The sequence below is a fragment of the Schistocerca gregaria genome, chromosome 11 (genome assembly GCF_023897955.1).
Source record: "Schistocerca gregaria isolate iqSchGreg1 chromosome 11, iqSchGreg1.2, whole genome shotgun sequence".
NCBI lineage: Eukaryota > Metazoa > Arthropoda > Insecta > Orthoptera > Acrididae > Schistocerca > Schistocerca gregaria.
The window spans coordinates 108,757,208-108,779,630 of NC_064930.1; the positions used below are offsets into that span (position 1 = coordinate 108,757,208).

At 41.4% G+C, this 22,423-nt stretch overlaps 1 protein-coding gene across 5 annotated transcripts in view; it reads left to right on the forward strand.

The window, feature by feature from the left end:
- The first annotated feature begins 676 nt into the window (after nt 1–676).
- The window catches only part of LOC126295376 (zinc finger protein 239-like), an 87,184-nt gene continuing 65,437 nt past the window's right edge, over nt 677–22,423 (forward strand). Inside the window, exons 1-3 of one of the 5 annotated variants that reach the window (XM_049987858.1) lie at nt 677–1,027; nt 1,255–1,324; nt 18,525–18,602. In XM_049987858.1, the coding sequence (XP_049843815.1) occupies nt 1,256–1,324; nt 18,525–18,602 (147 nt within the window). In that variant the 5' untranslated portion in view covers nt 677–1,027; nt 1,255. Of the gene's footprint in view, nt 1,028–1,072; nt 1,099–1,254; nt 1,325–18,524; nt 18,603–22,423 lie in introns of those variants that run through there. The other 4 variants (XM_049987856.1, XM_049987859.1, XM_049987857.1 and 1 more) reach the window with 4 other exon arrangements.

Below are 22,423 nucleotides of genomic sequence, written 5' to 3' on the forward strand. Positions count from 1 at the left end.
ACATAGGTTCAGTCATGGGTAAAGCAGGTGGTAGACTTCGGTTTATTGGTAGAATACTTGTCTATGAAGGAGATTGCTTACAAATCACTCGTGCGACCGGTTCTAGAATACTGCTCAAGTGTATGAGACCCCTAGCAGATAGGGCTTACAGAGGATATTAAACGAATACAGAGAAGGGCAGTATGAATGGTAACAGGTTTGTTTAATCCATGGGATAGTGTCACAGAGATACTGACGGAACTGAACTGGAAGACTTGAAGATAGGCGTAAATTTTCCCGAGAAAGTCTGTTTCAAACACCGGCCTTAAGTGATTATTCTAGAAATATGCCACAAGGCCCGACGTATCTCTCACATAGGGATATTGAGTATAAAATTAGAATAATAACTGCAAGCACAGAAGCATTCAATAAGTCTTCCTGCGCTTTTTCGTGAATAGAACAGGAAGCAAACCTAAGTGTTAGAATGGGACGTACTCTCTGCCATGCACTTCACGGTCGTTTTCACAGTGTAGATGTGGACGTAGATGTAGAGTACGTGTGGGTTGTGCTCTCTTTTCTCACATTTAAATGTCTTAGCTCCTATGCTGAAGGCGTTACTCACATATGCAACTAAATTTGGCGCCTCCTCGAATATTACGTTTTGAGTGTATACCGCAGGTCAGAGACTATATCACCTATATACACAGTGCCAGAAAAAATTAACAGTGTGCCTTTATCTCTTTCTATGATTTCAGCAGATTTGTCGTTTGGTATCTGTTTTGGATACTTGTGAACATTATACTTGTAAATGTGATTGTTTCCCTGTTCATTTGAGTACAGTGTACTTTTGATACGCGAAGAAATTTTAGAAGTATACCGTGAAATTTAGACCCCAAAGTGTGGCTAACTTGAAAATGAACTCCTAGGATCATGCCGTAACTGAGTAGCAGAAGGTTCGAAATTTAAAAACTGGTTGAGTTCGTGTGGTTTCTTGTTGTTCTGATATCTTCTGCAGGTCTTTGTGTGTTCGTTGTTTTCGTGTTTGCGCGTAAGTATAGTTGAGCTGGAATCCTGTTTTATGAGAGGCACGTTTAAAGATTTCTTCATGTCCAAGTAACAGTAAGATGCATAAGTTGTATCAGCGTTGTCTTAGGAATCGGTTTCAAGGCGTTGAGTAACTTGTGGATTGTTTTGTGAACATTATACGTTTTTACTTGTAGACGAGTATATCATATTGGAACCCCATTTATAAACTTACACCTGTCTCTGTTTCAGAATGTTCAACGCGGATTTGAACGATCATTCAGCTAAAGGCATTATGGGTTATGTGAAACAGGAGCACACGGTATGTTTTCACATCCTTAGTGGCGAGATGAGCTTGTTTAATTAAACTATGTGGCTTAGATATTCAGGTTGCGGGACATTGTAACTTTCTGAAAATCACATACAGCATATGAACAGGTGGATTGCTTAGATTGAGGATGGGGATCGCCTTGGCTGTAGCCATTTTGACTTTGTTACCATAAAATGTTTCTTTGCAACGGACCGCACTCCCCTCTGGCGAAGCAATCTGAAAAATCAAGCAGCAAATTTGTTTGTTGTGGTTTAATGGTAGAGTAAACCATGTACGCACAGAGCGCCACCACTTTCAACACTAATATATATATATATATATATATTCTATGGAAACATATGATGCTTGGGTATAGAACATTTCATACCTCATTTGTGTTTTAACGAGAAACTTTGGTATAGTTATCCACATTTAGATCAATACATAGGCTGTATGAATGCCACCAATTGGGGGGTGCAATATTTCTTATCTGATAAATGTTTCATGGATTCTTTAATTAGTCTTACAGTATTTATAATAATGTGTTCTTGCTTAATTCATGGGGTATATAGGATTATTAACTGGCTGTCTACAGTTAAATATTCATGTACAATTTCACCACTGTTTGGATGATGTATTCACAAGGTACAGTCAGAATTTCTAGCTTTTTGAATGAACCTGTACAATGGCCTTGTTGCTACTATTTGTTATACACAGAGACCTTTTCTGTATCTTGAAGAGTCCGTATAACTGAAGTATTTGTATTGTAACAAAAATAGGTCACTTTGGGGCATGAAATATTGGAAACTGGTGCAAGGATTCACAGAGCATAATATTCTGTGGATAGTCTTTTTTACCAAAGCCTTTACATTTTCTGTTAGTCTAGCAGTCTAAATTCAACCCAATACATCATCTTTTTTGCTTTTTGTATGATCATTGTGTTCTGAATTGAACTAGAAGCATATAGAATCAGTTTTCTTTTCGATTTAAAGGTATGTTATTTTTTAGTGACCAGGTGAGGCCATTTTCAGGACTGCATTAGAATTTTCTGTGAATTGTGTTGGAGCTTTAGCTGTGATAATTATGTTGCTGTCATCAGAAAATTGTATTATTTCTCAGCATCTGTTGTTGTTGTCGTCGTCGTCTTCAGTCCTGAGACTAGTTTGATGGAGCTCTCCATGCTGCTCTATCCTGTGCAAGCTTCATCTCCCAGTACTTACTGCAACCTACATCCTTCTGAATCTGCTTAGTGTATTCATCTCTTGGTCTCCCTCTACCATTTTTACCCTCCACACTGCCCGACAGTGCTAAATATGTGATTCTTTGATGCCTCAGAACATGTCCTATCAACCGGTCCCTTCTTCTTGTCAAGTTGTGCCACAATCTCCTCTTCTCCCCAATTCTATTCAATACCTCCTCATTAGTTATGTGATCTACACAACTAATCTTCAGCATTCTCCTATAGCACCTCATTTCGAAAGCTTCTATTCTCTTCTTGTCTAAACTATTTATTGTCCATGTTTCACTTCCATACATGGGTAACTCCATGCAAATACTTTCTGAAACGATTTCCTGACATTTAAATCTATACTAGATGTTAAAAAATTTATCTTCAGAAACACTTTCCATGCCAGTCTACATTTTATATTCTCTCTACTTCGACCATGGTAACATCCTTGTCCGCGGGACTCTTATGGTATTCATGCATTCTTTGACACAAACTGGGATTTCAGCAACACCAGTTGATCTCTTATTTTGATTTTTTAGTTAGCATATTATTCTTGCTACCTCTCTCTCTCTCTCTATCTCTCTCTATCTCTCTCTCTCTCTTTCTCTTTCTCTTTCTCTTTCTCGACAGAGTACAACTGAGTTCAGTTGCTGGTCCATGGTGGGTAAGATGTACGTGTCAGAAAATTTGTTTTAATTTCTTAACAATGTTAGTGAAGTGCTTATTCACATAGTTTGCTGTTTCTTTTGGATGATTTGACTGTGTTTGTTTTTAATTTGTTAATTTTTGTTTGCACAATCTTGCCATTTCCTATGTTCTAATATTGCAGGCTTCTTTATTTTTAGTTTCTATTATCAATAGTATTGATGGTTTGTAAGTTTTTTTAGTGGATAGCAGTAGCTTGCTATAAAATCTCCCAAAGTTTTCATGAAATTGGAAAAAGCAGTGTCTGTGAGACTAGTTTTCATGGAAGTGAGGTAACTAAGTGTTTTGAGTATTTGTTGATATGTCTACTCATCCATGTATTTCTCTCTGAAGCTGGAATCCAATGCATTTTTTTTGAGAAATTTCTCTTCAAATTTTAATTTAAATTTGCACAGTAAAACATGTTTTTGTGTTATTTCAACATACACTTCCTCTCACTCTACGTATTTCTACATACATTTTTACTTTTAATATCTGATGCAGATGACCTAACAGCCCTAGATTTTGACCATTATATATATCATTTTTTCTTGTCTTTACCTGTTGCTACATTGTCTGTAAGAGTAGACGATTGAACCCCTACTTTTCAAGGAGAATCTACTGTAGAAACATGCGAATTCATTTGAGGTTAAAGCTAAATACAGAATTTTGTTTACTATCCACATATGGTCAAAAAGATGTACAATTTGAACTGTATGTTTGTACTTGCATTTATCAGCATCCCATGGATGAGTATTTTGCTTGGCATCAGGGCAAAGCATTGACATTGTTAGTCAGTAGTGATATGTAGCTAGCGTGGCACTAACTCGTGATGTGGGGAAGGGGTGAGGGGTGTAGAGTCTGGTTTTAGGGAGATTCGGGTATGCCCAATGTTGTTGGCTATAATATTACTTGTGACGCTCAAAATTGGTAATTAGAGCTTCCCCCTGTACTTTCATGCTTTCCCATTATGGCAATGTATTCTTTATATGCTATGGTTTTCGTTTTATTCCCCATGATTGTTCTCGCTGTTAATGTAAGCATCTTATTGGCAATTTTTTAGAACAGCAGTCATCTGTAAAATATATATATCCACGGCTTTGTAGAGAAGCAATTGAAATATATAAACATAGGGATAATTTTAATTGGAAAGAAGAGACCATGAAACTTAGTGATATTTGGACAGTAACACTACAGATTTCCTAGACCGTTTTATCTGTGACGAGATTACGATCGATAGTTAAGTTTTATCTCTGACAAAGATTCTCTCTGCATATCACGTGTAACTCTGGCCACTCCCACTTTCTACGATATATAAGTTGCTCTCAGACGTCCGACCCGTCAGTCGGCAAGACTCACCGGAGGAGAAACACCCCTCTGATGATGTCCAACGCAGCTCTGGACAAAACATTAGGAGCTGAAGAGTTTCATGGACCATGACCTTACATCCCGGAAAGTTTACCAGAAGATACTGCAACTAAGGCTGCTTGTTTCTTCTTGTGAAGTTCATAGTGTTAACAAATGTACTTCTCGTTGCTGAACATTATTTTTTATGATTTGATGGAAGACTGTTTAACATTTAGTTGTACTTTTTATGGTGGTCACCTACTTTTTAAGCTTGAGGTTACAAAATCCATAAGATGGGGTGGAACCACTGCTTTTGCCTGCATGCTACACTGCACATCTCATTTGCTGCTATTTCTCCCTCTTCTGGCGATGCCTTGCCCTCTGTTGCTTCCACTCACTGGCTTGACAAATTGTCGGTACATAACCCTGGGAATTTATATAGTGCGTTTAACATAAGTTCCAAATTTTGACCTCTGGCTCACAGGAAGAAACGAGATGCCTTAGCTGAGGTAACACTGATGGCATGTCTGCTTTCCGTACCGTGATGCTGTCGGTGTGCTTGCTAATACACCGCTGTTGCGATGATGTGGATAAACAGAACCAAGTGATACACCTATGTTCAACAGCTCTACTGTAGTAGTTCATTTTCACATTGAATTGTCTGGCAGTCATCAGGTGTTGTGGACAAGCGTTTTGTGTTGGTGTTGCGTTAGTAACAACAGTGCGGCGTGTCTGAATGTGCGATTCTCAATAAGAGAGGTCATCTAAGAACACGTTCACCGGCTGCGAAAATATTGAACATTGGATGCAGGATACTGATTCGTGGACAAAGTCATGAATTTGTGTTCTCTGTGTGCAGTTATTTTGAACTTGAGTGCAGTAGTGGCAGTCTGATTCTGAATGTTACAGAACGGCTGCTGCTCCTTAGTCAGCAATCTAGATTGCTGACAATTGGGAAGGAGAAGGAAAAAAAGGAAAATATGAATGACAACAGAACATCAGCTCATTCTTCACTAGAAACTGCGGGCCAGAAATGAGATTAAGATATGTGGATAACGAAGATGGGCATATTAAAGCAGGATGCAATGTGCAGTTGTGTGTTTGCTTATCAATACCCTACAAAGAAGCTTCTTTTCAGCCATGAAGCTGTGGAGCTGTTCGTTAGGAGGAGCTTGTCAGTTTGAAATTATCTTTACGAGCTTGGTTTCTGGAACAACAAACGTTTGTCTTGAGAATCTATCTACATCCGTACTCTGCAAACCACCGTGAGGTGCATGAGAGGGTACTCGTGTAAGTTACTAAGGTTTCTTCCTATTTCACTCACATATGGAGTGCAGGAAAAATGATTATTTGAATCTCTCTCTCTCTCTCTCTCTCTCTCTCTCTCTCTCTCTCTCTCTCTCTCTCTCTCTCTCTCTCTCTCTCTGTGTCTGTATGTCTCTGTGTGTGTGTGTGTGTGTGTGTGTGTGTGTGTGTGTGTGTGTGTGTGTGTGTGTGTGTGTGTGTGGGCACGCACGCAATAATTATTCTAATCGTCTCCTCACGATCCCTATGTGAGCGATATGTATGGGTTGCTGTTTGTTCCTAGTTTTATCATTTAAAGCTGGTTCTTGAAACTTCGTCGGTAGACTTTCTTGGGCCAGTTTACTTCTGTCTTAGTCTTCCAGTTCAGTTCCTTCAGCATCCCTGTTAAAATCTCCCATGGATCAAACAAACGGGGACCATTTATCCTGCCCTTCTCTGTATGTGTTTAATATACCCTGTTAGTTCTGATTGGTATAGGTTCCACACACTTGAGCACCATTCTAGAGTTGGTCACACAAGTGATTCATAAGCAATCTCCTTTGTAGACTGCCTTGTACTCTACCAATAAACCGAAGTTCACAGCCTACTTCACCCATGACTGAGCCTATGTGATCATTCACTTTCATATCCATACAAAGTGTTACACCCAGGTATTTGTACGAGTTGAGATGGCCGATTCCAACAGTGACTGACTGATATAATAGCCATTGGGTACTAAGTTTCTTTGCTTTGAGAAGTGCAAAATCTTGCATGTAGAGCAAGTTGCCAACCTCTGCACCGTGTTACCGTGTTGAAATCTTGTCAAGATCTGACTGAATATTTATGCAGCTTCTCTCAGATAGTACTTCATTATAGATAACTGCGTCATCTGCAAAGAGTTTGAGATTAGTATTAATATTGTCTGCAAGGTTATTAATACACAGCGTGAACAGCAAAGGTCCCAACACATTTCCTTAGGGCACACCTGAAGTTACTTTTACAGATGATGATGATGATGATGATGATGATGATGATGATGACTCTCCATCCTAGATATCGTGCTGTCCCCTCCGTACCAAAAAGTTCTCAGTCCAGTCATAAATTTCATTTGGTATCTCATATGATCGTACTTTTGACAATAGGTGTAGGTTTGGTACTGAGTCAAATGCTTTTCTGAAATCAAGAAATACTTCATCTTCCAGATTGCCGTGATCCCTAGCTTCCTGTTGACAAAAGGGCGAGTTGGGTTTAATACGATCGATGTTTTTGAAACTTGTACCGGTCGTCGCTGAGGTGGTCATTCTGTTCGAGATACCTCAATGCCTCGCAGTGCACCGATGGCAGAGAATTTGTTGCATCGCACGGGACACCTCAGGTGCTGCCCGTTTTGCACACAGGCTCTGCCATTGAGGCACCTCTTAGTGCACCTGTTGCAGTGGATGGTGGATCCGCCCTCACAGCAGGGTGAGTGGCTGGTGGTAATGCATTCACATTGCTTGAGGCAGAGTACCAATGTGGGGCCTGGCTGCCTGGACTCGCCCATTCATCCTGTGAGTGGACAGGTGGCCGTGCCTTCAGTAGGTTCTGACAAGGGAACCTCCCCATTGCATCCCTATCAGATTTAGTTATAAATTGGCACAGTGGATAGGCCTTGAAAAACTGAACACAATCAATCGAGAAAACAAGAAGAACTATGAAAAAAATAAGCAAAATGTACAAACTGAGTAGTCCATGAGCAAGATAGGCAAGATCGAGGACAATGGGAGCTCAAGAGCGCCGTGGTCCTGTGAGCTGCTGCGGAACGAGAAGTCCTTTGTTCAAGTCTTCCCACGAGTGAAAAGTTTAATTCTTTATTTTCACTTTATGTGACACTCTCATGTTTTCATCACTTTTTGGGAGTGATTATCACATCCACAAGAAAACCTAAATCGGGCAAGGTAGAAGAATCTTTTTACCCATTCTACAAGTGTACAAGTTAGGTTGGACGACAACATATTCCTGTCATGTGACGCACATGATGTCACCAGTGCCATATAGAATGTATCAGACATGCTTTCCAATGGAGGAATCGGTTGACCTATGACCTTGCGATCAAATGTTTTCGGTTCCCATTGGAGAGGCACGCCCTTTTGTCTACTGGTCGCACATATTGTTGCTTGGGTTCTGAGGTGATCCTCAGTTCTGGCGGAGGTGGTGAAGAGTGCTGGCCTCTCGTGTGGGGTGCGAGCGGAGCTCACAATTTGCAGCATCATTCCCAGAGTTGATTGGGGCCTTTGGTTTGGAACTGAGTGGAGGGTCTCAATCAAAGCCTTCTTCAACTCTGTGATGCTCTTGGCTGCAGATTTCTAGACCTGCGTTATCATGTGGTGATTTGTAGGACTCCCCTTGGTAGGTCAGGAGTGCACTACATAAAGGAAGCAGCCACTTGGGTGGCAGAGTACTTGTGGAATGCACACAAAGGCTTTTTGGTCTAGGCAGCAGTTTGAGGTGCTCTGAACACTTGCCAGTCGATATGCAGCAAGGGAAGTCAAATGCTAAAGGCACTTAGACTGTCACAATTTTATCAATAAACTATCGAAGTATTTGTAATAAAGTTCACAAATTTACTGCCCTCTAGAAAAGTTCACACTCTGTTTATCTTTGGGACTAAGAGCTGGCTGAAACACAAAGTGGAAAGCTGTGAGATATATAGCAAGTCGTGGAATCTGCATCGAAAAGACAGATTACAGACCTTAGGAGTGTTCATTGCACCTGACAAAAACATTCTCTAGTGAGGTCAAAGTTTTGATTGACAGTGAAGTTATGTTCGCGTATAACAGGTGTAGAAGAAACAAAGTTAATTGTTGCATGTTTTTACTGGCCACCTGATTCTGCTGTGACAGTCACAAAATGTCTACGGTCAATAGTGCATAAATATCCAGATCGTGCAATACTAGTTGAGGTGACTTTATCTTGGCTTTTTTAGACTGGGATGTTTGTGGATTCATTGCGGGGACACACAGCCATGAAGAAGAAGGGGGGGGGGGACTTTTGAATGCGTTTTCTGAAAATTGTCTTGAGGAGCTACCTCGGCAGCCCACATCCGATGGAAATATCTTATACCTTGTAGCTACAAATAGGCTGAACCTGTCTGACAATGTCAGTATAGAAACGGGGATTAGTGATCATGATGTCATTATAGCACCAATAATTATGAAAGTTAATAAATCAGTCAAGAAGACTAAGAAAGTATTTCTGCTAGATAGAGCTGATAAGCAGTTATTAGTATCTCACTTGGACAGTGAATTGGCGTCACTTAGTTCCATTAAGATGGGTGTTGAGGAATTGTGGGCAAAGTTTAAGCAGATTGTAAATTGTGGTCTGGAGAGTTGTGTGTAGTAAGTGGATAGAGGATGGAAAATTTGGCTGTGAGAACGGGTCATGAATCGTGCTTGGGTAGCTCAGTTGGTAGAGCACTTGCCCACGAAAGGCAAAGGTCCTGAGTTCGAGTCTTGGTCCGGCACACAGTTTTAATCTGCAAGGAAGTTTCAGATTTCATGTACTTCACATAGAGCCAAGTGACCCATACCTGCCCTGTAAGGCAGAAATGGAATATTTCACAATATGTATATTTGAAATAACTTATTAACATGTTTCTTACTATTATTTTATAGTTGTATATCTTGCAAAAGTGAGTATAAAATTCAGCAATTTCATGCAGGTAGTATGTGTAGGGGGATGGGGGAGGGGGAGAAACTTGCTATGTTTATGATCTTGTGAACCAACTAACTAGAGTACCAGAAAGCTGAAATAACTAACAGACTCTCTAAATGAATTATACATCTATGATATGGAGTGGGTCAAATGATGCACCCAAAAACAAAGCTGGTAGTGCATTAAAAGCTGTATCAACAACATTAATGAACCTCCAACAAACAAATGTAATATTAGTTGGGATACTCCACTGGCATGATCTTTGAAGCTGATAGTGTTAGTGATGGAACCAGACAAACAAAAAAGAAAATAGCAAAAATAGAGAAATCTTTCCAAAATATCCAGTTTGTAAGACTACCTGTGAAACAGATTGGTATACATCTCATAGACTGCATGTAAATACTACAGGAATAGAACTGACCAGAACTTAACTTGCTGCCATCTCTACAAAGGACCAACTGATATTACCATCACCTACATCAAATATAGCAACTTGTTTCCTTATTCTGCATTCTGTCTTGCTCTTCAAGAAACACTCTTCTGTGGTGACCACCCTCCAACATTTCGTGGTTATCAGGTGTTTGGTCAGAACCGTGCCGGCCCTGGTTTAGCATCTGGAGGGGGTCTGCACTTTAGTTCGCACTGATGTCATTAGTGACTGGGTCCTCCTTTGTACCAATCTGGAAGCAATAGCAGTATGAGTGTGAACGACCCCATCAACCACTATTTGCAATGTCTACCTCCATCCCAGTAGGACACTTCATTATGTTGACCTGCCTACTTTAATATAGCAACTCCCCCCCCCCCCCCCCCCTACCTCTTCTTTGGGGACTTCAGTGCTCACCACCACCTGTGGGGTATGCTGTTTCGATGGGTAGGGTCTTCCAATTGACCAACGTATTTCAGACTTTGATTTGTGTCTTCTCAATGATGGTTCCCCACCCACTTCAGTGGTGCTCACGGTACCTTTCCTGCCATCGATCTCACAATCCCCTCCCCTGCTCTCGTGGTTTCCCTACATTGGTCACTCCATGATGGTCTTCGTGACAGTGACCACTTTCTGGTGATTCAATCGTTACCCTGCCACAGCCAGGCAGCTTGGCGCCCCCCCCCCCCCCACGTTGGGCATTCTGCAGAGCAAATTGACCTTTTATATTTGTCCATTGTGCACTTAGACACCTCTCTAGGATTGCATTGATGTGGTTGTGCAAAATGTCTGTGTCACTCTTCTCGATGTCGCTAGCACAACTATCCCCGTATCAGTAGATCCCCCTCACCATCGACCAGTACCGTGGTGGACTAAGGATGTAGCATTGTCTATCCTGGACTGCTGATGGCCGCTGCAGTGATTTAAATGACACCTATCAGACAAACCTTCTCACTTTTAAGCGTCTCTGTGCTAAAGCTGGCTACCTTATTCACCAGAGTAAGAAGGAATTCTGGAAGTGCTGTTTTTCCTCCCTGGGGACATATGCCTCTTCATTGCAGGTTTGGTGCAAGCTCCGAAGCCTTCTGGGCTGCCAGTGAAAATACTGTCCAGCGTCTATCCTACAGGGTGTTCCATGTACTGACCCATCGGTCCTTAGGGAACACCTCGCGACAAACTATGTGACAGCATCGGTGTCCTCTTCCTATCCGGTGACCTCTCTTTGGCAGAAACGCCAAGTTTAACAGCCCCCTCTGTTCGAATCGGCACTGCACGAGCCCCATAATGAACCCTTCACTGAAAGGGAATTCTTTCAGCCTTTGACTTCTTTGCATGACACGACCTGAGGCTTGGATTCCGTCTACAGCCAGATGATCTGACGCTTGGATGTTACTCAGAGGCGATATCTCCTCAGGGCCTTCAACCACATTTGGCTCACGGGTGCCTTCCCCTCTCAGTGGCGAGACAGCATAGGTTATCTCCATCCTTAAGCACAGCAAGAACCCAACGTCTCTAGACAGCTACTGCTCAATTAGCCTAAGGTCTCCGTTGCCCATATTATATTCCAGCATCTCTTACATTCCAACCGTGAAGAGTTCCAGAGTGCTACAAGCTTCTACATTGATGGTTCTAAAATTACAGATAAGGCAGCGGATGATTTTGCCTCCTACTGGAATAGAACAGCATTTACTGGCAGGATCATGTAGTGTATTTTCAGCAGAGCTGCTAGCCAGTAACAGGGCCCTCCATTTTGTTTTTCAAGCAGTCCTCCAAAGTGTTTTAATATGTACCGATTGCAGGCTATAGACTGATGCTACTCTCGTCACCCTTTGTTCTCTGCTATCCGTAGCCTTCTCTCTGCACTTGGCTGTGCCGTCTGCTCTGTTGCCTTCCTCTAGGTCCCAAGTCACGTGTTCATTCCAGGGAATGAACTGACTGACTATTTAGAGAAGCAGATACTTACCCCCATTCACTTTCGTGATTCCAGGTGCAGGTATGTGGATACGCATCAGATTTCTCTCTGCCCAAAAGTGAAATGACATCCAGTGTGCTACTGCTTTCAGTAATAAACTCTGCACATCCAAGGAGGCTATTACAGTTTGGTGCTCTTCCTTCCACTCCTCTCAGCAGTAGTCCACTGTCTTATGCTGTCGATGCATCGGTCATACTCGGCTCACCCATTGTTTTCTCTGGCATAATGAGCCACCCCCACAATGTGGCTTCGGAACCAGACTGACGGTATCCTGTATGTTGGTGGAATGTCCCCTACTTTTGACCCTTTAAATTAAGCACAGCCTCCCCGATTCCTCGTCTTTAACATAAGCAAAAGATTCGTGGATGGTTGACCTGGTCCTCAGTTTCCAACGTGAAAGTGGTTTTTATTTTCAGTTATATGGTTTTTGCATCACTCCTGGAGCAGGGGCAGGGTGGTTGTGGTTGGAAACTCTGTTCTCTGGATATTTACTAAGATGGTATCCGTTCTTTCGGACACGGATAGAGCGTCTGCCATGTAAGCAGGAGAGCCCGGGTTCGAGTCCCGGTCGGGGCACACATTTTCGTCTGTCCCCATTGACGTATGTCAACGCCTGTAAGCAGCTAAGATTGTTCATTTCATTGTAATTGCATTCTGTTTTCTGGGTCTGGGACCCATGACCACTCGTCTTGTAAAGACTGCTTTTGTATCCCTCTGTCTGTCCAGTCCTTAGATTTGGCTTACCCTTTTATGCCTTCTACTCTGTTTGGTTTCAACTTCCTCGCTTTACAGTTTGACCCCTCTGACTGGATCTGCCCACTTTTAGCGGACCCTCTCTCTTACACAAGTAACTTTTGAATCCTGGGACTGATGACTTTGCTATTTAGACCCATAATCCCCCATCTGTCAGTCAGTCGTCTCCTCCTACTCCCCCCTCTCTCTATCCTCCTCCCCCTCCTCCAGCTCTGCTCATTTCCTGCCCTCCTTCCCCTCTCTCCATCTACTGTTCCTGCCCTCATACGGTCTTCAACCCACTTCCCGTCTTCATCCAGCTGTGGCAGTGCGTGCTTGTAGCTACTGCAAAATGTGTGGATGAAGCAGACCGATACTTCTCCAACAGAACACGCCTGGCGTGCAGGGCAATCTTATATGTTGGGGGGGCTTGAAAACTGTTTCGTGTCCCTGACATGTAGACTGCCTCGCAAAGCAGGTTGATGAGGCAAACCAATATTACTCCCAACAATACACCTGTCATGTAGGCCAGTATATAGCAGGGTTTGAAGACACACATCTTTACATGCGTTAGTACTCGGATTGGAAACTAGGAAATTGTAAATCCCGTAATACTGATACTCGAGAAGCTTGCTGCTTGTAGTTACTTCTGATAAGATGTGAACTAGTGTCCTGAAGGTTATTACAGTATCAGTGATTTAATTCAGTGGTGTGAAATGCTGTGTGCTTAACAATGCTCAGAAATCTTCAGAGCTTGAAAGTCGCTTTGTCTTGAGAATTGCCACACAGGTTTAGGAATTTACTATCTATGCATTGATCTTCAAGTGAAAATTGGGGCCAGTGTAGAAGATTTCCTCATAAGGATTATCCTAATGAATGCACATATATAAGTTTAATGTTGCACGTAGTTTCACTTAATTTGGATCATTCGTAAACTGCGAAAAATGAGAGCTCTAAAATCCAAAAACAGGTAACGTCTACCATGCCCTCAGAAAACATCTGAAAGGCAAGTTGCTGCTTGGGAAAGCTAGTTGAGATTTTAGTGAGACCAGATATCGTAATCTGGACAGTATCATAATTTGATGAAAAGCAACTTGGCATATCTGAAACAAAGTTCTTGAGACAAATTCTGGGACCAGTGGAAAAAATGTGTGGTGGCGGAGATTCAAATACGGAGAAAATAATGTGTGCAGAGAAAGAGATGTTATTAGTTGCACTAAGATTAAAAGACTGGAAAGGGCACGAGTGGTACTCGGAGCTAAGGATAAAACGATTAAGACAATATTAAATGCAGTGTGTGAAGGAATCGCAAGGGTTTAAAGAGCAAGATGAGGTGAGAGGAATGTGTCAAAGAGGAATTAGAGAAAATTGGAATTCGTAATTGGAGGCATTCAGACAAAATAGGAAAGAACTGAATAATCTTCTACCAATATGAAAGGTCACAAAGGGATAATGTTGTTGGTTGTTGTTGTTGCCCATAATTGTAGAATAATTGAGGAATCTGGAAGTACTCAATGGTGCCAGTTTCTTGCCTTTGATGTGCACCACTACATTTTCAACATCTTGTGCAACTGCACTGCACTTCTTTTGGTATTTATTGAGCACTTCTCGGTTAAGATTAGATTTTTCAGCAGAAGCACCTTTTTTATTAGTTCATCATTTTTGCACCATAAGGCAAATTCCCCCTTCCACCCCCCCCCCCCCCCCAAAAAAAAAACCATTTTTATTTACTAAAAGCTATCATATTTTAATAGTTGTCACCTTCTCGAAGTTTGTGAATGGTATGAGTTTGCTAGTTGAATTCCCATATGTTGTATGCAACCTTTCTCAGATTAAAGATTTGGCCGGCTGTAGACATTTTAATGCCGCAGCTCCCCATGTCCATTTAGAAATCATTGATAAAACATTTGATGCTAATTAAATGTATTTTTAAGCTAGTCATATAGCTATGTATATGTGTATAGTGTGTTTACAATAAGTCCAGTATGGTGCGAGTGGAGGGAAGTGTAGTTGCCAGTGTGTGCTGGGCATGTCAGCAGGTGACTGCAGTATTTATATCTGCATGGATACTCTGCAAATCACATTAAAGTGCCTGGCAGAAGATTCATCGAACCACCTTCACAATTCTCTATTGTTCCAATCTCGTATAGTGCGCGGAAAGAATGAACACCTATATCTTTCCGTACGAGCTCTGATTTCCCACATTTTATCGTGGTGATTGTTTCTCCCTATGTAGATCAGTGTCAACAAAATATTTTTGCATTTGGAAGAGAAAGTTGGTGATTGGAATGTCGTGAGAAGGTACTGTCGCAAGGAAAAACGCCTTTCTTTTAATGATTTCCAGACCAAATCCTGCATCACTTCAGTGACACTCTCTCCCATATTTCACTGCCTTTCTTTGAACTTTTTTGATGTACTCCATCAGTACTGTCCGGTAACCATCCCACACCGTGCAACAGTATTCTGAAAGAGGACAGACAAGTGTAGTGTAGGCAGTCTCCTTAGTAGGGTTGGGTTGTTTGGGGAAGGAGACCAGACAGCGAGGTCATCGGTCTCAGCGGATTAGGGAAGGTAGTCGGCCGTGCCCATGGAAAGGAACCATTCCAGCATTTGCTCGGAGCGATTTAGGGAAATCACGGAAAACCTAAATCAGGATGGCTGGATGCGGGATTGAACCGTCATCCTCCCGAAGTCTCCTTAGTAGGTCTGTTAAATTTTCTAAGTGCCCTGCCAATAAAATGCAGTCTTTGGTTAGCGATCCCCACAATATTTTCTGTGTTTTCCTTCCAATTTGACTTGTTCGTAATTGTGACACCTAGGTATTTAGATGAATTTACGGCTTTTAGATTAGACTGATTTATCGTGTAACCAAAGTTTCACGAGCTCTTTTTAGCACTCACGTGGATGACCTCACTCTCTTCATTATTTAGTGCCAACTGGCACTTTCGGACCATTCAGATATCTTTTCTTAATATAGTGCCAGGCCTACTTGGCACACAACCAGGCATGTTCGCTTGACTACGTGAACAGTAAGCTGTGCAAGCCAGCCGATCTCCCATGTTTCTCAAACAATTTTAAAGAAGCTATGTAGTAATAAACTCTTATTCTCGTGCATCTTATGGTTTAATTCGTCAACTTTGTGGTGAACCCTATCTCATTTCTTAAATGGTCAGTTATTGTGATATTTCGATAGTAGGTAAACTACTGCAAGAAATTCTTATTTTGTAATGAAAAATAAGTATCACTATGAATTTGTGTTTGGCACCTGTTAGGTTGCATGTTACTGCATATTAGATATAGATAATATATTGAATTATTCTTTAAACTTGAAAGGATATTGCTGTCTGTTTCCAATCTCATGAAAATGGAATGTATGTAAAGTGCTTCATCATGAACTTGTGCAGCCGTGAAAAAATTAGAATAAAATATTGATAAATTCCTAATATCTCATAAATGTTTTTTGTAGATGATAGTGGGCAAGGCGAGTGCGTTTCGGCATATGATTAATATGCGAAACTTCCGTGTCTCTCATGACATTCGAGTAACTACAAATTTTTTCAGTGAAATAGCATTATTATTGAGGACCGTCAATAGCTTGTGAAGTGAGAAGTGCTGTGGTTTTGTTCAATATAAATGACACCTATTTATTTTTATACTGAGAATGAGCTGTTTCATAAACTATTGACCTGACTTGGACTCAGTTGTTTGTTTAATAATACGATATTTCAACATTGTCACAGTTTCAACTGCGTTAGATGTTAGAGCGATGAATATTTCTAAACTCTGGTTTGTTTTGACAAAAGAACCAGATTTAACATGACAGTAAAAGAAGTTATGTATCCCTCAAAACTTGTCACAGTTGTTCATGAATCAGTCTCCGCAACTATCTTCATTGTGTGGCTGACAACTCAAGACCAGTCCTGTCGTATAACATTCGCAGTGGCATCTTTCGACAGCATTTTGACCTCAGTGAATGTAAACTTTGTGCTGTTGTTGACCATATTTTTTGACCTAGTCCCATATATTCTGTCAGATTTAAATGAGCACGATTCGGAGGAAGCCTGATTAAACTGTACAGTTAGCCTACAGGTAGTTCGTCGACCTGGTAGTGTGAAGTTTTGGCTTGTACAGCACTACAGGTTCCATGAATGCCACCTTGTACATGCTAATTTCAACTTTATCTCGTGGAACATTTCTTTGTACCCAGAGCAAAATATCCACTTTCCTCCACAGCACTGTTGGAGATTTACACATCACGACAGAGAATTCCGAGGAATGTTTCGCAGCAGAATGTTATCTTCCCAGCAGGTGAACATTTTCCTGGAGGACACTTTTATTGCAAATATCATATTCAGATGTACTGAACTGTTGTTATTAATTCAAATCAAACCCAAAACTCTTAGTCACAATACCTGATGACAACAGAGCATTCCAATGCCACAAAATGCGGCTTTGAGACCTGGTGAATGTTGACACACATAATGCGTGATACCGTGTTGTACAGTTTATTTGTGGTGTGGTAACAGGGGCACTTTACCGGCAGAACGACTGGCAGCTTGTTAGGGAAAGCTGGCTCAATGTTGCTGTCTCGTAGGCAACGGTGTCATGTCCCCCCTCCAGGTAGCCAAATGTAAAGAGTCGCAACTAATTTTAAAAGTGCTATAGTTATATATATATAAAAAAAAAAAAAAAAAAAAAAAAAAAAAAAAAAAAAAAAAACCTCTAAAGTAGTTTTACAATGAGAGATATATTTTAATGCTCATCTTTTTTTGTGGATGTATTTGTGGCTTCAAATGTTAAATTCTCTAGGGGATGATGTGAAGGTCTAGGTCTGTTGAATGTTAGTGAAGATATTTATTCACATTTTATTTCCCATCTAGTCATGGCAAACAGCGATACCTATGCATCAGCTCTTTGCACATCGCTAACTAGTCTTTCTGCTAGCATCTGCAGATATCATTTTAATCACTGTCCTCAGTTAAGTTATTAAAACCTTTCAAATGCATTTTCAATATAAATCAGTTTTCAACATAAAAAGTGACATGTAGAGCACATACCATTCAGAGCATGATGGAATCTAACATAAAACTCCACATGTAGACAGAGTATGCCCCATGTCAGCCTGAAATAAAGACTAACTTGCTATTGGTGTGTATGACAAATGATGTATTTCAGTATGAAGTTATAGATTGTTCCAGAGCTGGTAATTGGTCAAATTAATTTACGTACATAGTTTTTGCATCCATGAGTGAACAGTTACAAAGAAAACATTCCTCTTGATATAAGAAAATTTGTAAAAACAATTGTTATTCTATGTAACTTTCAAACAAAGCTTTTGTAAAAATCACTGACAGTGTCCCATCACCAAATTAATACACACTTTGTATTTTCTTCTATATGATGGTTCTTTTTTTTTAATGAAAAATTGAGTTTACTTTTGGAAAGATATGACGATTCTTGATTTAAGGGATAATAAAATGTTAGAAGAGGTACAGCGACCAAAATATTGTAAAGTGTGAAATACGTACCTGTAAAATAATTAATTTCTTTTAAAATTAAAAATAAAAAATGTTCCGAAGTGTCACAGAAAAATCTGCAAAAGAATGAAATTATAATAAATATTTCAGTACAATACACTAACCACATAGGCACCTTTTTGTACCTCAGACTTGAAACTTCATGTAAAATGTAACTGAAAAAGTGCAGTCATTAATTTTTTAAAGCAGTATCTTAATCTACTGTTCAGCAAATGTACCTGCAATTGTGGTTCATTATGACATGCGATTGCTGTTACTGCTGTGTTTGTATACACCACAATTACAGGAAAAAATAACTTATTTTCTAGGATACTGGCATTCTGACGGTGAAAAAAGAATTCGGTCTGGAATTTGAAGAACTGGAATTCGAAGATTACAGACCAGAGGTATGTGTTCGCTACATTTTTATTTTAATTTTTCACAAAAGGTTGCTGTTTGTTTAATAATCGTATTCATCAGATGTAGGATTATCAGTTTACATATGTAAGGTCTTTAGCGTGTAACTTTTAATGTATGTTTGCAGGGAATGTATTGAATTATTTTTTAACTATGAGCTCTGTGCTTCTTTCCTATTACACTTGTGTACAGACATCTTTCATTAACCTGATAAGTTCCACATCATTGCGAAGTGTCGTATTCATGATCTATGGAACAAGTATTAATCTAATCTAATCTACTCTGAGAAAAAAAAAAAATACACACTATGAATCAGTTACGCAAATTGGTCACAAACTGATAATTGTAAAGGTATTGATGGAAGATGTAAAACTGTACACTGTGGTTGCCAATGGATGAATGTGTGATACTGCAGCACAGTTTCACCTCCCAACTGGCAAGGATAGTAAACAGGGGACATGTTGATACCAAGGCATAAGGACTTTGTGAGTTTCATCCTGTGTACTCAGCTGGACAGTAACTATGCCTCACAGACAAATGTGTGAATAATATATGCAGGTGTCACCCTTTGAGACAGGGCATGTAATTAGCCTCAAAGAACCTGATTGGAGTAATTGTCAAAATGCTCAAAATTGAAATTTGAGCAACGCCACTATTAGAGTGGTGTTGACGGGAATGGGTGAATTGTGGCCAAACACAATGTAAAGTTGGAAGCAGTCAACATAGAGACAACAGAACACAAGAATAGAGCAGTCATCAGAGTGGAACTCGAAGTCCCACATCAGTATCATCATCGATTTGATTGCCCCAAGGGGTTCACTGCTCTTGGTCGCGTTTGTGCTTGGCTACCGAGGGGCCCCACAGCCTTTGCAGCATCTTTTCATTTCCGTCTATCCTCTTACTATTCCTTTTCCCTTGGGAAACATGTCAGGGGTATTTTTGGGAATGTGTTCCCCATTTTCAGTAGTGGACATAAGAACGGTTTCACCAGTTTTCATTCCTTTTTTCGTTTCTTCATTTACCTTCTCCTATCCCTCCTCCACTTCAGTGTTTGAGGTGCCTCTTTTTTTTTTTTTTTTTTTTCTTCCCTGTACTCTCTCGAAGGCTGACCCACGCGTCAGTGGCTACATAACGTAACTGGAATGAGGCTAACGATTCAAAGACCCTCCCAACTGCTCCACGGTTTCTCGTGGTTTCACATACTGAAGATCATCAGTCTTTTGCAAAATAAGTTTCTTAATCAGAAAGGTGTTCATGTAATTGCCAGCCCTGTGAAATCTTGCTCTCGTTTACCAATGGCACTTGGCTTTTGGATACTACTTGTGATTCTCAAGCACAACTACTGCTTGCCACTTCTCCACAGTTATTATGATCACGTTGAGGCCCATAGAACTCTGAATTCTTCCCGTGGTGTATTTTACACTAGACTGCTCGACGATCTGACTGAGACAGAAATTCAAACATAACTCTCTGATCAGGTTTTCATTGCCGTCCATGGGGTAATGAAACAGGTAGATTCCTCCTTAGTGCCAACCCACACTTTTCTCACTTTTGATAGAGTGGTGCTTCTGTCAAAGATCAAAGCAGGCTACAAAGTTACCACAGTCAGTCTGTACTTTCCGAACCTGATGCACTGCTACCGTTACCATCGTTTCCACCACACTCGAATGTCTTGTCGACACCCGGCCAAATGTGTAACCTGTGGTAGGCGTGTGCACGAGGGTGGTTGTCCACCTCCATTTCTGCACATAACTGTAATGACGACCATCTCAAGATTGTCCTGCGTACCTCAATGAACGGGCTGTTCAGGTGATCTGGGTAAAGGAAAAAGTGCCTTACCGGTCACTCGCAAGTACTGGCTAGTTGCAAACCCTGTGTCCTACCATCTGGCACTTACAGTATTGTGCTTTACGGATTTCGGTCCACGGAAGACGTGGCCGTGTAGAGGTGCGATTTCAAATTCAACTCTGACATGAAATTGCGCAGTGTCACACTAGTATCGTTGTCTCCTGGTTCAGTTGTGCAATAAACCACCAAACATTTGCCTCCTAGGGTGAAGTCTCCTGCTCCACAACCGACTGGCCAGAAAGGAAAGAACGAATACTCCCTCAAAGACTTCTTACATCCCTCCAGCTAATAAACATCTGAGTCTTCCTCTGCCAAGCCAAAAGTCTCCAAGAAGTCAAAGGCAAATGGTCTTCTCCTTCGCCGACTCGGAGAGCCTCTTCGACGGTGTCACCACGTGATACTCTCACTCGGCTGACCTCCCTGTCTCTGGTGTGCACCGCCAACCGTTTTTCTGCCCCGGACTTCGCAGATCGACAGAGAGAGAATGCCTACACCTCTGTCAATTTGATGGAGCAGGATCCTCTAGTCTCTGTGTCATGTAACAGTGTCTTTGATGCCTGGCACTTGGCAGCTGCCGAGGTGACACTCCTTCATTTTTTCCTTCTTCCCCTTTCCTCATTATGACTCCTTCCATGGAATGTTTGTGGCCTTCAAGGATGTACGGCTTCTCTTAGAATTGCAACATCCATTAGTTCTCTGCCTACAGCAAGCAAAATTGTCCCCTCTGAGCTTTCTTTCACATACCCCCACCTGCTCCAAGGATTGCAGTAAACCTTGTGGGGAAGTGTTACTGCTCATATGGGATGACGTTCATCTCCTAACTGTCGGCCTTCAAGCTGTTGCAGTTCGCCTTTTCTTTCCTCACTTGCATCACTTACATCCCTCTGTCATTCGACATTCAGCATGGCAGATTTCCTCCTACTCATTGGACAGCTACCCCCCTTTCTGCTGCTTGGTGACTCTAATGTGCACCATCTGCTTTGGGGTTTGCCCGGGACCTGTCAGAAAAGTGCCTTCTCGGCTGACCATTTCAAGCAACTTAACCACCTCTTCCTTAACACAGGAGCACTCTCATTCCTTTCAGACTCCACCCACCTATTCCCAGCTGGATCTATCCTTCTGCACTGCCAGCTTGCCCATCATATCGAGTCGTCTGTTGTTTCCGACACATATTAGTGACCATTTCCCATGTAGTATCCGTTTGCCGACTCCTACCTCACCTATGTGCATACCCAAATGGCAGATTACTAAAGCCGACTGGAGGCTTTTCTCCTCCCTGGCAACTTTCGACGAACAAAATTTCCCCAGTTGCGATGACCAGGTGGAATATCTTGCAAACTTTATCCTTACTGCCGTGGAATATTTCGTTCCTCACAGTTCCTCTTTACCACACCATGTCCTGGTCTGTTGATGGAATGAGGTGAGCCTCAATGCAATACACGTGCAGAGATGCTCTCTGTGTTTTTAACCGTCATTCTGATGGCAAACTGCATTTATTAAAACAGTTGGTGCACAGTGTCTTTGCATTCTTTGGTATACGTAAAAAGCTAGATGAATTTCATCCTCTATTTCTTTCAATGGTTCCACTCCCTCTTCCATCCTGTAGACCAACCTCCGACATCTCCCTGGGACCGAGATCCGTTCCTTAATTTCCGGCTTGATGGTAGCAGACGATCCCATAGTGGACCCTATTGCTATCTCCAACACCTTGGGCCTCCATTTTGCAGACATTTTGAGGTCCTCCCATTATCGCCCTGCCTTCCTCTGTTGGAAAAGAGTACAGGTGGCTCAGGCGATTCCCTACTCTCCTCAGAATTGTGACTACTACAATATCGCCTTTACTATGAGGGACATAGATTGTGCTCTCGCTTCATCCTGATCCTTCGTCCCAGGGCCAGATATGTTCACATTCAGATGTTGCAGCACCTTTCTCTTGTGGGCAAGCACTTTCTGCTTCATACGT